The following is a 12,796-nucleotide window of genomic DNA, read 5'->3' as shown; positions in this document are numbered from 1 at the left end:
TCCTCTACTCCTTCCGCCTCCAAATCCAGGTTCACTAAGGGCCTGCATCTACCTACAGGCAGCCCGCCCCCGACACCGGCGTCCTCCGCCACCAGCGTCCCCAGAATCTCTTCTTCCCCAGCGCGCGCACAGTACATATATATTGCTCCAGGAACTGACGTAGTGCAGCTCCGCATCTTCAACCCAAACAGGGGAAGGTGGGGGGCGGTCTGTGTGTTTTATTTTTCGGGGCTCAATGTCGCTGCCTGTAGCACCTAAGACGTCGACATAGCTTTGGTAGCTTTTTGGCGCTAATAAATTGCCGGCAATAGATGGGCTCGTTGAAGCTGGTGCCGAAGGGACATCGCGGAGCTGGTGACAGCGCCTCCCCAGTCTAGGTTACAGTGGAGACCCTCTCCCCGAGCCCGTTGTTTCTCTCTCTCTATGCATGATTTTTTTTTATATGAGAAAAGGCTTTTTCTCTATATTTTTATGACGGCCTCAGTTGTGGGTTTATTATAATTCCGTTATTTATGTCATTTTGCCTGGCGCGCACGAGGAAGAGGCGTCGCCCCAGCTGCCGTGAGAGAGAGGGGGAGGGCTGTAGGCACCGGTGAGTAATAGACCACGCCGCCGCTGCTGAGGAGAACGCTTTTGTTTCCACCCGCTCTCGGTTATTCGTCATTTTATATATTTTTTTTGTCGGCCATACGATTTTTCTACAGGGATCTTTTATTCCGCATCCTCCCGCTTCACCTGCTCCGGCTGCCATGGGACGGGCCCCCCTCTCCGAGGGGACGGGGGTGCTGAAAGCGATGGCGTGGCCGCGGCTGGCTGCTGTCCTCTGCGCCCTGGCATCTGTGCGAGGTAAGGAACCACAATTTGGGGGTCACCATAATTATGTATGTTGTCAGATTGCGTATATGTTATTGCATCGGCTGCATGAGCACGAAAAATGGGACAGTCCGTCGATAAACAACAGTAACGCAGCTCCCCGCCGGTGGCGTAGCAGGAATGCCATAGGGCTCAGGCAAGCCAGGGAAATGCCCCCCTCCCAGAACCTTGTTAGGTGGCATAGGACAGCGTGCCCCTCATAACCGTGAGACCTGGTGCCACTGCACCTGCTGGACTAATGATATCAGTGCCCCTAACCGCCAGCACACGTCGTGTGCTGGAGGTGATCCGGGCTGCGGTATTGGGCGATGCGCATGCTATATTATTGCACGTCAGCCGAAATGCGCAAGAAACCTTGGGATGTCTAATAGAATATATCGCGTTTATAGATGCCTTTATGGTAGGTCAGCTCGTTTCCTCCTTCTTTTCATTGGTTGGTAACGTTTTTTCCCCTCCGGCCATGTAAAGGAAAAATACAAGGTTGATGGTGCCTATAAAATCACTATAAATACTTGTCAGAGTTCTGACTGACTGGCGCGTTCCTCGCAGCGGGGGAGGGGTGTCAGGCATTCCTTTCCTTCATTATTCTATTATGTGGGCCAAAACGTTAACGTTTATATTTTTGGAAGCACTGTGTTTTATTGACAGCAGCAACACCCCCTTCCCCAGTTGTTTAATATGAAAGTATTTTTCAGAAGCAGGCAATGAGCGGAGAACGATACATTTCTGTAGGGCTGGCAAAATGGCTCAATTTGTTATTCTCTTGCTTCCAGACTCTGTTCACTTACCTGCGGGTTGCAAGGCCCAATTTTAACATAGCTTAATGGGTGGATGGGTCGGAGATATGTCAGCTATCTACAGACCTCATAATACAAACCTCAGTTGGTTAAGCCGCCTCCTGTGGCCCCCTAAGGGCTGCCTCTATGCCACATAAACCAATGCTAGTATCTAGGTAGATGCAAGACGTGCGTTCACGGTTTGATTGTGTCAAGTTGTGAAGACTGCAGCTTGAGTATTATTGTGTCAGATCTCAAGGCATCACCTGGAGTATCGTGTCATGTTGTGATACCTCACCTGGAGTATTGTATCCGGTTCTGAAGGCCTCGCCTGGAGTATGTGCCCAATTCTGAAGACCTTATCTGGAGTACCATGTCCAGTTCTGAAGGCCTCACCTGGAGTATCGTGTCATGATGTGATACCTCACCTGGAGTACCATGTTCAGGTCAGAAGGCCTCACCTGGAGTATTGTGTCATGTTGTTATACCTCACCTGGAGTATTTTAACCAGTTCTGAAGGCCTCATCTTGAGTACCATTTCCAGTTCTGAAGGCCTCATCTTGAGTACCATTTCCAAGCCTGAAGGCCTCATCTTGAGTACCATTTCCAGTTCTGAAGGCCTCACCTGGAGTATTGTATCCAGTTCTGAAGGCCTCGCCTGGAGTATGTGCCCAGTTCTGAAGACCTCACCTGGATTATCGTGTCATGATGTGATACCTCACCTGGAGTACCATGTCCAGGTCAGAAGGCCTCACCTGGAGTATTGTGTCATTTTATACCTCATCTGGAGTACTGTGTCCAGTTCTGAAGGCCTCACCTGGAGTACCATGTCCAGTTCTGAAGGCCTCACCTGGAGTACCATTTCCAGTTCTGAAGGCCTCACTTGGAGTATGTGCCCAGTTCTAAAGGCCTCATCTCGAGTACCATTTCCAGGCCTGAAGGCCTCACCTAGAGTACCATGTCCAGTTCTGAAGGCCTCACCTGGAGTACCATGTCCCGTTCTGAAGGCTTCAGCTGGAGTATGTGCCCAGTTCTAAAGGCCTCATCTCGAGTAGCATTTTCAGGCCTGAAGGCCTCACCTAGAGTACCATGTCCAGTTCTGAAGGCCTCACCTGGAGTATGTGTCCAGTTCTGAAGGCCTCACCTGGAGTATGTGTCCAGTTCTTAAGGCCTCACTTGGAGTATGTGTCCAGTTCTTAAGGCCTCATCTCGAGTACCATTTCCAGGCCTGAAGGCCTCACCTAGAGTACCATGTCCCGTTTCTGAAGGCCTCACCTGGAGTATCGTGTCAAGTTGTGATACCTCAACTGGAATATTGTATCCAGCTCTGTAGGTCTCACCTGCTCTCCTGCAGTATCACATCTGTTCTGAAGGCCTCACTGCAAGTATCGTGTCCAGTTCTGAAGACCTTACCAGGAATATTATGTCAAGCTGTGAATTCCTCACCTGGAGTACCATGTCCCGTTCTGAAGGCCTCACCTGGAGTACGGTGTCAAAATGTGATACCTCACCTGGAGTATTGTATCCAGTTCTGAAGGCCTCGCATGGAGTACCATGCCCAGGTCTGAAGGCCTCACCTGCTCTCCTGCAGTATCACATTTGTTCTGAAGGCCTCACCTGGAGTATGTGTCCAGTTCTTAAGGCCTCACTTGGAGTATGTGCCCAGTTCTGAAGGCCTCACCTAGAGTACCATGTCCCGTTTCTGAAGGCCTCAGCTGGAGTATCGTGTCAAGTTGTGATACCTCAACTGGAGTATTGTATCCGGTTCTGAAGGTCTCACCTGCTCTCCTGCAGTATCACATCTGTTCTGAAGGCCTCACTACAAGTATCGTGTCCAGTTCTGAAGACCTTACCAGGAATATTATGTCTAACTGTGAATTCCTCACCTGGAGTACCTGTCCCATTCAGAAGGCCTCACCTGGAGTATGGTGTCAAAATGTGATACCTCACCTGGAGTATTGTATCCAGTCCTGAAGGCCTCACTAGGAGTACCATGCCCAGGTCTGAAGGCCTCACCAGGAGTACCATGCCCAGGTCTGAAGGCCTCACCAGGAGTACCATGCCCAGGTCTGAAGGCCTCACCTGCTCTCCTGCAGTATCACATTTGTTCTGAAGGACTCACCTCAAGTATCGTGTCCAGTTCTTGGGGGTACTGTGCCCAGCAGTGTCGTTCCCATAAGGAGTTTAGTGTGAGGTACTAGAGCCCACACCTGGCATCTTGTGTCTGAGTCAAGAACCAACCTTTGTAGAAGGATTAAACTCTTCCAAGGGAGTCAGCTTCGGAAGTCTCGTGGTCAGAAATGGGAAAGAGTGAAAGGTGCATGTGAACGGTGGCAGCAGAGGGCCTGTAAATACGGTATGATTGAGAACTTGTTTTTGATAGCTATGGGCACCACTCTTATTCCAGCTCTCAGGTAGTCGATGTACCGACCTCGAGGGAAGGCTACCATGGCCCGGCTTTTCTGAACTTGTGTTACATATGCAGCAGCAGTAGGTGCATTACTCACTGAGATGTTTCCCAGTAGAAACGTTTAGTAAATGCACAGAGTCTAGCGTAATCATTTCTACATGTGTGTGTGTGATGGTGAGTTTTTCATATCTTGTGTGTGCGCAAAGGGGGTGGGGGGTTACTCCTGTCTATGACATCTAAGAAGTGAATATCGAAGAAGTTCTGCCTGTTAGCCTGTACGCAGCTCAGTAACAGACCCTGATTACAACAAACAGCTCCACCTTCAATGCACCTCCCCCACCCTTACTGGGGGCACTACCACTCTCTCAAAGCACTCTGACCTAAACGTCCCAGTGCATCCCACTAAAAGTCCCTCCGTGCACTAAAGAACACGCCCACGTGTCACCTTTATCAAAATTCCCATGGCTGCTCTGCCAAAGGACATTCAGTACAGCAGAGCGCCTTCGTTCATTCACTCCACCTCCCGAAAAGCACCATAATCCGTTTCGGGGTATCACAGCTCCCCAAACGCACCAGGGACGCACGAGGTTTAAAAGCCACTAGAAGCTCCTCAAACCCACCTAAGCCAGTAGGAATAAGGCGCCATCTTTGAAGCGCCTCTGCACAGTGCGCCTTACCCGGCTCCCTGATGCATTTCAGTCACCTGCTCCTTAAAGCAGATGTGCTAATGCGCCTCAATCCTAGGCACCCTGCGCAGGTCACTGCATGCAGCTTAATCCGGTAGAAAGGGTATGGCTCCTCACGTGCACGTCTGTCCCCTCGAACAAAGATCTTTTCATGCACCTCAGTTCACTAAGCATAGCACAGCTCTTCTAGAGCTACTCACTGCTGGGCTTCGCTGACTCAGCTCCTTCAGTGCACATCAAACCTCCAGGCCCAGCTAACCCTCTTAGTGCACTAGGCTCTTCCAATGCACCTCGACCTATATATCCCTGTTTGCGTTTTATATGTACACCTCACTCAGCTCCTCCCGTACGCATAAACCCTCCAGGCCTTGCTAACAATCGTCACTTTATTCCTCTCAGTGCACTAGGCCTTAAACAGCTCTTCCAATGCATCTCGACCTATCTATGCCTATTTGCCTTTTACCAGTAGACCTCAATCAGCTCCTTCAGTACAGAAAACCCTCCAGGCCTAGCTAACAAAGGTTGCTGAATTCCTCCTAGTGCACTAGACCTAAAGCAGCTCTTCCAAAGCACCTTGACCTATCTATCCCTGTTTGCCTTTTTACCAGTAGACCTCAATCAGCTCCTTCAGTACACAAAAACCCTCCAGGCCTAGCTAACAAAGGTTGCTGAATTCCTCCTAGTGTACTAGACCTAAAGCAGCTCTTCCAAAGCACCTTGACCTATCTATCCCTGTTTGCCTTTTACCAGTAGACCTCAATCAGCTCCTTCAGTACACACAAACCCTCCAGGTCTAGCTAACAAATGTCATTGAACTCCTCCTAGTGTACTAGACCTAAAGCAGCTCTTCCAATGCATCTCGACCTATCTATGCCTATTTGCCTTTTACCAGTAGACCTACATCAGCTCCTCAGTACACATCAACCGTCCAGGCCTAGCTAACAAAGGGCACTGAATTCCTCTCAGTGCACCAGGCCTAAAACAACTCTTCCAAAGCACCTCGACCTATCTATGCCTGTTAGACATTTATCAGTACACCTCAATCCTGTAAACTCAAAACGGTGCCTTCAAAGAACCTAAATCCCCTAGGCGAAGCAATGGTGCCATGAAGGAAAAGGGGCCCTCAAACTGCTCCCTCTTACGCCAGAGTACCTCACCACTGCATACAAGCAGTTTATCATACTACCCCGCCAACACCTGTGGCACAGCGTGTTTTGTGGCATGAACAATTGTGAGCGCTTTTCAAGATTATTTCAGTAATCTGCATCAACAGATATACAGCGGCGGGTCATATGATGTTTTCAAGATCGAGAGAGCGTTCTCTGATTTTATCATTAGATGGGAGGAGGTGTCACGTTATTACATCAGCAGTGAAGCAGCCTGGTTTATGATTGTATCCACTCTGATTTCGACAAGGAGACTATTTCACCAGAATTATAAGCGGTAAAGAAAGGACATCACAGCTCACTTGACCCCTGAACAAAGTGACATCACATGACACTTAAAGAGGATGACATCACAGTTCACATCCAACCCTACAACTTTCCTCGCCCAGATTGGAACCCAGTGTCTGCTCCTGCCTAGGACAGAAGTACTTTCGCCCTACAAGGAAAATGTAAGAAAGGGGGGCCGTTCTAGTCTCACAGAAAGCTCTATAAGTGGTGACCAGCGTGGAGACAAATCCGTGTCTTTCTGCTGGGAGCCGAATCTCTCTACTTGGAATGCATAGATGATGAGGTTGTAGTTTATCATATTAATGGTTGCCATAGATATGTGGCTAGCCAAAAGGAAAATGAACTTCGCTGTGATTCGCTCCCTCATAGTCTGGGGCAGGCGCGCAACGCTCATTGGGCTGGAACGGCTTTAGCCCCGCCCCCGTCTTGTCTCTTTGCCCGGGCTACTCAGCTTCTAGGAGACACGCGCAGTTCTTCACCCGCTGTGGGCTCGGCTGGGCAGGGGCTGAAATCTCAGCCTCGTCCACGTACATAGGTAGTCAAAAAGCGATTTACTGTTAAGGAGGCTTTGTTTGTGTTGTTCCCTATCTCATTGCACTCTGCGGTGCCGCTAGGCCTATTCCTTTCATTTTTACAGTTTATTGCAGGATCCGTGAATATGAGGGGGCTAAGAAAAAATTTCGAGGGGGGAGGGGCTGAACCTTTAATCAGTAGGCAGCAGAGTGGGGCTGCAGGGGCTCTTAGAAGGGGGTGAAACAACTACAAGGCCTAATTAACATTCAAATGGTCTTTTAAAGACCTGTGAATCGTTCGGGTGCGGCTCTGTGTGTGCCCGGGATCTGTCCCATCCCAGGCTGCCACACACGACGGGAGGGGGGGGGGGGGGGGGGTGTTGGTGGGGGGGGGCTGAAGCCCGGTGAGTCCAATGGGTGTTGAGCGCCTGATACTCACTCCTCTAACCCTGCACTCACATGAGCACACTGCTCACCATGCATTCACATGGGCACTACCTTCTTTTTCACTCACAGAGATCACCCTTCAAGCTCCCTGCTCACTCTGCACTGGCCCACGGCAATCTTCACACAAACGTACACCTTACCCTGCACTCGAAAGGGCACATGGCTTACACTATTCACCCGGCACTCATAAGGACAGTCCACTCACCTGTCACTCATACAGCTCACCTTTCACTCTCACTGATCACCCAGCACTCACATGGGCAACATTGTCTCCCATCACATGCACAGACACACTGCACTTGTGCTACCCATTCTGCACGCAAATGGGTGCAAATATAGGCCGGAACTAAACTAAGACATGTTGTTTACTCTGCACACTTTCTGCTCAACCTGCTCTTTTATTGCTCACCATGCACTCAATCTTATATGGGCACCTCACTAACCCTGCACTCACCGACTCAATCTGCACTCACGTAGGCACAAAGATCTGCTTGAACTAGCAGGCACACACCACTCACCCTGCACTCTTGCTGCTCACACAGCTCTCTTATCGCTCACCCTGCAATCAGTCTTTTTAGGGCACATCACTAACCCTGCACTCACACAACTCATTCTGCACTAATGTAGGCACAAAGATCGGTTGGAACTAACATAGGCACACTGTTCACCTAGCACGCTTTCTGCTCACCCTGCTGTTTTATTGCTCACCCGGCACTCAATCGTATATGCGCACTTCGCTAACTCTGCACTCACACTACTGATTCTGCACTCACATGGGCACACAGATCTGATGTAATTAACAGGGACACAGCGCTCACCCTGCACTCTTGCTGCTCACTCTGCTCTATTACTACTCGCCCTGCACTCAATTTTATATGGACACATCACTAACCCTGCACTCACACCACTCATCATGGTCTGTGGGATTTCACAAGGACATGTAGCTCTCCCTGCATTTATGCAGGGCACCCTGTAATTTTACCTCTCACCTTGCACTCAAATGGGGATTTCGCTCACCCTGTACTGACATCACTTACCTTGCACTCATTTGTCTCACCTACACTCACTGGTCACCAGGCACTCACATGGTCACACAGACCACCTTGCACTCACATGGGATTTTCTCTCACTCTGTAATGATGAAACGCAACCTGCACTGACATGGGACCATCTCTCACTCGTCCCTTGTGCAACTCAACCTCTACTCACATGGTCCCTCCTGTCACTCTGCACTCATGCAACTCAACCTGCAGTCTAAACTCACAAAAGGTAACCATCTGGTGTACCAAAACTACTCACCAGAAAATCAAAGGGAGGGAGGGACAGATGCACACAGGTGTTAAGACGAGAACCCTCACTCACCCTAAGGTGACATGCTTCATCATTGGGTTCCCTCTTGCACACTGGGACCGCACGGTACCAAGTGTGGGCTACAACTCCCCCATAGGAGAGGCGTGTGAGGTGTTTTATATCATCCAATGTAGGACAGAGTGTAAAAATGATAATTAAATATGAGTTAAAACTATCTCCTGGTGGACAAGATTAATCTTTTATTAGTGTTCCCAGTGGATTTATTAAAATAAGCTCAGTAAGAATAGGGATATGGATGTTCCCTATTAGGATCAGGTCAACATGTTACTGCCTTAATAGACTGAAAAGATTCTTGTCATTCCTCAGGACCGTTCACTATGTCACTCTGCTTAGTTAGTGTGAAAATGATAATATTAAAAAGTTGCCATACTTTTACTGGTATGGAAATAGTCAGTGGTACCAGCTTGTAGTCCGGTCCCCATTCAATTGGAGTATAGAAGTCAACATCCACCTTCATAAGTCCTTTTGTAGCAGGTCTCGGGACTCTTATGTCCTGCCTCCTGCAGCATACACATAAGGCTGAATGGGGCTCTTTCTGCTCACTCTGCTCTATTACTACTCACCCTGTGCTCAATTGTACATGGACACATCACTAACCCTGAACTCACACCACTCATCCCGCACTCACTCCGCATAATGCACTCACACAGGCACTCCATTTACTCATCACTCACGCAGCACATCTTTCACTCTCAAGGCTCACCCTGTACTCACACGGGCACAATGGTTTGTTGGGTTTCACAAGGTCATGTTATGTTATGTTATGTTACAGTCATTTGTATAGCGCAACAGCTTCCCCATCAAAGGGGCGTCCCGGTGCTGTCAGCAGAGCCACAAGCATAGAGAGAAGGCAGAAACTACACAGTGGTAAAAATATGTGTTTTTATGGCCTTCCTAAATGTCAGATAGTGAGTATGGCTTTGAATGTGACTGGGCAGTGAATTCCAAAGAAGGGATGCCCTACTGCGGAAGGAACAACCTCCTTCCTGCACTCTTTGAAACCTTGGGACCCTCATCAAGTGCTGGCCCAGCGAGCAAAGCTCGCAGGTGGGGAGGTAGGGGATGACTAGGTTAGCCAAAATCCCTGGAGTGTTAAACTTCAGGGCTTTAAAAGTGATGCAAAGTGCCTTAAATTTAATTCTCCTAGCCACCGGTAGCCAGTGTAGCCAATGGATGGTGGCTGACACCGAGCAAGACCTGCGCAAGCCAATCATCGATCTGGCTGCTGCGTTCTGTACCCGTTGGAGAGGAGCAATCCCGATCTTATTAGCCCCCAGATACAGAGAGCAGGCATAATCCAGTCTGGACATTATGGCTGCCTGAACAACAGTCTGGTGCAGTAGGGGTCTAAGTCCCCGTAGGAGCCCAAAGCAGGTCCCTGCTACCTTTTTTGTTTGGACTAGATAGCTGAGCGAAGAGTCCAGCCACACCCCCAAGTTTTTGATGGCTAGCATAGGAGGGGGGGTGCTACCCAGGCTTTTTGGCCACCAATGTTCACTCCATAGACCATGGTCCTTTCCCACCAACAACACTTCTGATTTACTGGCATTCAGCTGGAGGCAGTTGGCGGTCATCCATTCAGCGACCACCACCAAATCGCCCTGAAATTTCAGGGCGTCCCTCTTGGTGTTGCTAGAGAGTGCCACCACCAGCTGAGTGTCGTCGGCATAGGAGACCATGGCCAGTCCTCTGTTTCTAGCCACTGCAGCCAGCGGTTGGACATAGAGATTGAATAAGAGGGCACTGAGGGAGGAATCTTGTGGCACACCTTGTTTAATAGGGTGGATCCCTGAGACAAATGGGGAAACACTAACCATAATAGACCTCTCGCTGAGGAATGAAGTGAACCACTTCAAGGCTGAGCCGACAATCCCCGCCTCCGTCAGACGTTGAAGCAAAATGGCGTGGGACACTGTGTCAAACGCCGCACTGAGATCCAGAAGGATCAGCGCCTACGTTTGCCCAGCGTCCAGAGCAGACCAGAGGTGTTCTGTCACAGCCAGGAGAGCTCTCCCTGCATTGATGCAGGCACCCTGTAATCTTACCTCTCACCTTGCACTCAAACTCAAATGGGGACGTCGCTCACCCTGTACTGACATCACTCACCTTGCACTCAACCTGCACTGACATACGCCCACCTCTCCCTCTTCACTCGTGCACCTCATTCTGCACTGACAAGGGCCTACCTCTCACTTTGCACTTGTGCAACTCAACCTGAACTCACATGGGCCCTCCGTTCACTCTGCACTTGTGCAATTCAACCTATATTCACCTGAGCCCACCTCTCAGTCTTCACTCATACAACTCAAGCTGCACTGACATGGGCCCACCTCTCGCTCTGCCCTCAAGTAATTCAACCTGAACTCACATGGGCCCTTCTGTCACTCTGCACTCATGCAACTCAACCTGCACTCACATGGGCTTACCTCTCTAATTGCACTCATGCAACTCAACCTGTATGGGCCCACCTCTCACTTTGAGCTTGTGCAACTCAACAACAAAAGAGGGAATCAAAGCACAAATTCCCGCACTGATCTAACGTCCCCTACAGGTCCTGAGCAACAAAAAGAAGGTGCTGATAGCTTGAGACACAATCCCCTATGTCCCATAAAGAGTAAGATAATGAAATCCCCTTCTCTCTTCAAATTTAATATACACAAAGTAGCTCAACACCCTTCTAGTGAATCAAATACAAGTATGCTTCTCAATGTTAATCCTTATACATGGATTTATAAAGATGCAAATATGAACATTCATTTTCCCAAAGTGAAGTCAGTCACAGGCTCTTGAAGTTAAAACTTATTCATTATTCAATTTTCTTGTCAATGAAATAGCCACTTGTGCAACTGAACCTGCACTCACATGGGCCCACCTCTCACTCTGCATTTGTGCAACTCAACCTGCACTCACATGGGCCCTACTTTCACTCTGCCCTCATGCAACTCAACCTGCACTCACATGGGCCCTACTTTCACTCTGCCCTCATGCAACTCAAACTGGACTCACATGGGCACACCTTTGATTCTGCGCTCAGACCTCTCACTACTCACCATCACCCAGCACTTACATGAACATAGCGCTTACACTGAGCACACAAAATCACCAAATACCTGTAAACATCTGCTTATTTTTGCAAACCTACAAATAACTGCTCTTTCCTTTTTCTATGAAGTCGGTCAAAGAGTGGAAAGTAGATTGAGCTGTGGGGTGTTGTGAGAAGTTAGCTCAGGCTGAAGCTTTGAGATGTGGTTCGTAACTGGGGATAGGTCTGAGGCTGTGGGGATGAGCTTGGAGGCTGAAGAGAAAGCAGGCAGATGCTGCAGGGGGGAGAATCAAATGAAAACTCCTAAGGGTGAAGTGATGCAACTGAGGCTGTGGGCTGGAGTGGGGATCGACTGCGGAATGTAGGCTGAGGGTGCAGTGTGGGTGGGGGTAATGGGTACCATCTCCAGAGGTACTTTTAAATCCTGCACCTGGCCATATTGCCCTACACAAAGGCCTGCTGTTTTCACTGCTGTTGAAGCCAAGAAATACATCAGCGTGGGGGCCTTATAAGCCTACAAGGAGTTAGTGATGTGCAGAGGGTGGTACTATAGTGTGCAGCAGGTTGGGACTGTTGGCACAGATGCCAACTTCTGTAGGACACTGGGATTCAAGACCCAACAACATTTCAGCTTCAGGGCTGAGGCCTGAGAAAGCACACCTAAGCCTAGGCTTGGCATTGGAACACAGGTGCCTGCAGTGGGTATTTATGTTTTTCTTCACAGTTCAGACACACTGCATTGCTGCTGGTGCACAGGGACCAGAGTACGGGTGTGGTTTGCAGGCCTTGCTATGACATTGGTATAACAGCTCCTGGGGGGTGTTACTGTGGGGGGCAGTCACGTTTTTAGGAAGCTCCATTATTTTAGCTGGCCTTAGCATACTGGAGGTAATATTAGACATATCTGGGGAACCCATGGCAAAGTTTGAAAAAAGGGATTCTCCCCCTAGCTCATGATGAAAGTACTGGAATATTTCTTGAGAGTTATTTCATGGTCTATGGCTTTTTAGCAAATTTATGTGAAAAATGTGCTTTGAAATTCACAATTTGATCCCATACCTTTTCTTTAGTAAAACCATTTTATTGATTTTCATGTTGTAATGTATCTGTTCTTGTAAAGCGCACTGCTGCCCTGAGGCGTCGTGGTGCTGTAGACCGCTGGGGAAACCGTCCTGGCTATCCCTGTGAGATGGTCCCTACAGGGTATCTCCAAGGTGAAACCAG

At 49.1% G+C, this 12,796-nt stretch overlaps 1 protein-coding gene across 1 annotated transcript in view; it reads left to right on the top strand.

Annotated features, from left to right (window-relative positions):
* The first annotated feature begins 606 nt into the window (after positions 1–606).
* SEZ6L2 (seizure related 6 homolog like 2) overlaps positions 607–12,796 on the top strand; it is a 201,945-nt gene continuing 189,755 nt past the window's right edge. Inside the window, exon 1 of the mRNA XM_086928968.1 lies at positions 607–846. Within this exon, the coding sequence (XP_086785094.1) occupies positions 750–846 (97 nt within the window). The 5' untranslated portion in view covers positions 607–749. The remainder of the gene's footprint in view (positions 847–12,796) is intronic.

This window comes from Lissotriton vulgaris, chromosome 7, assembly GCF_964263255.1.
Source record: "Lissotriton vulgaris chromosome 7, aLisVul1.2, whole genome shotgun sequence".
Lineage (NCBI taxonomy): Eukaryota > Metazoa > Chordata > Amphibia > Caudata > Salamandridae > Lissotriton > Lissotriton vulgaris.
Note: the sequence above shows the minus strand (reverse complement) of the source record. Positions and strands in the feature narration are given on the sequence as shown.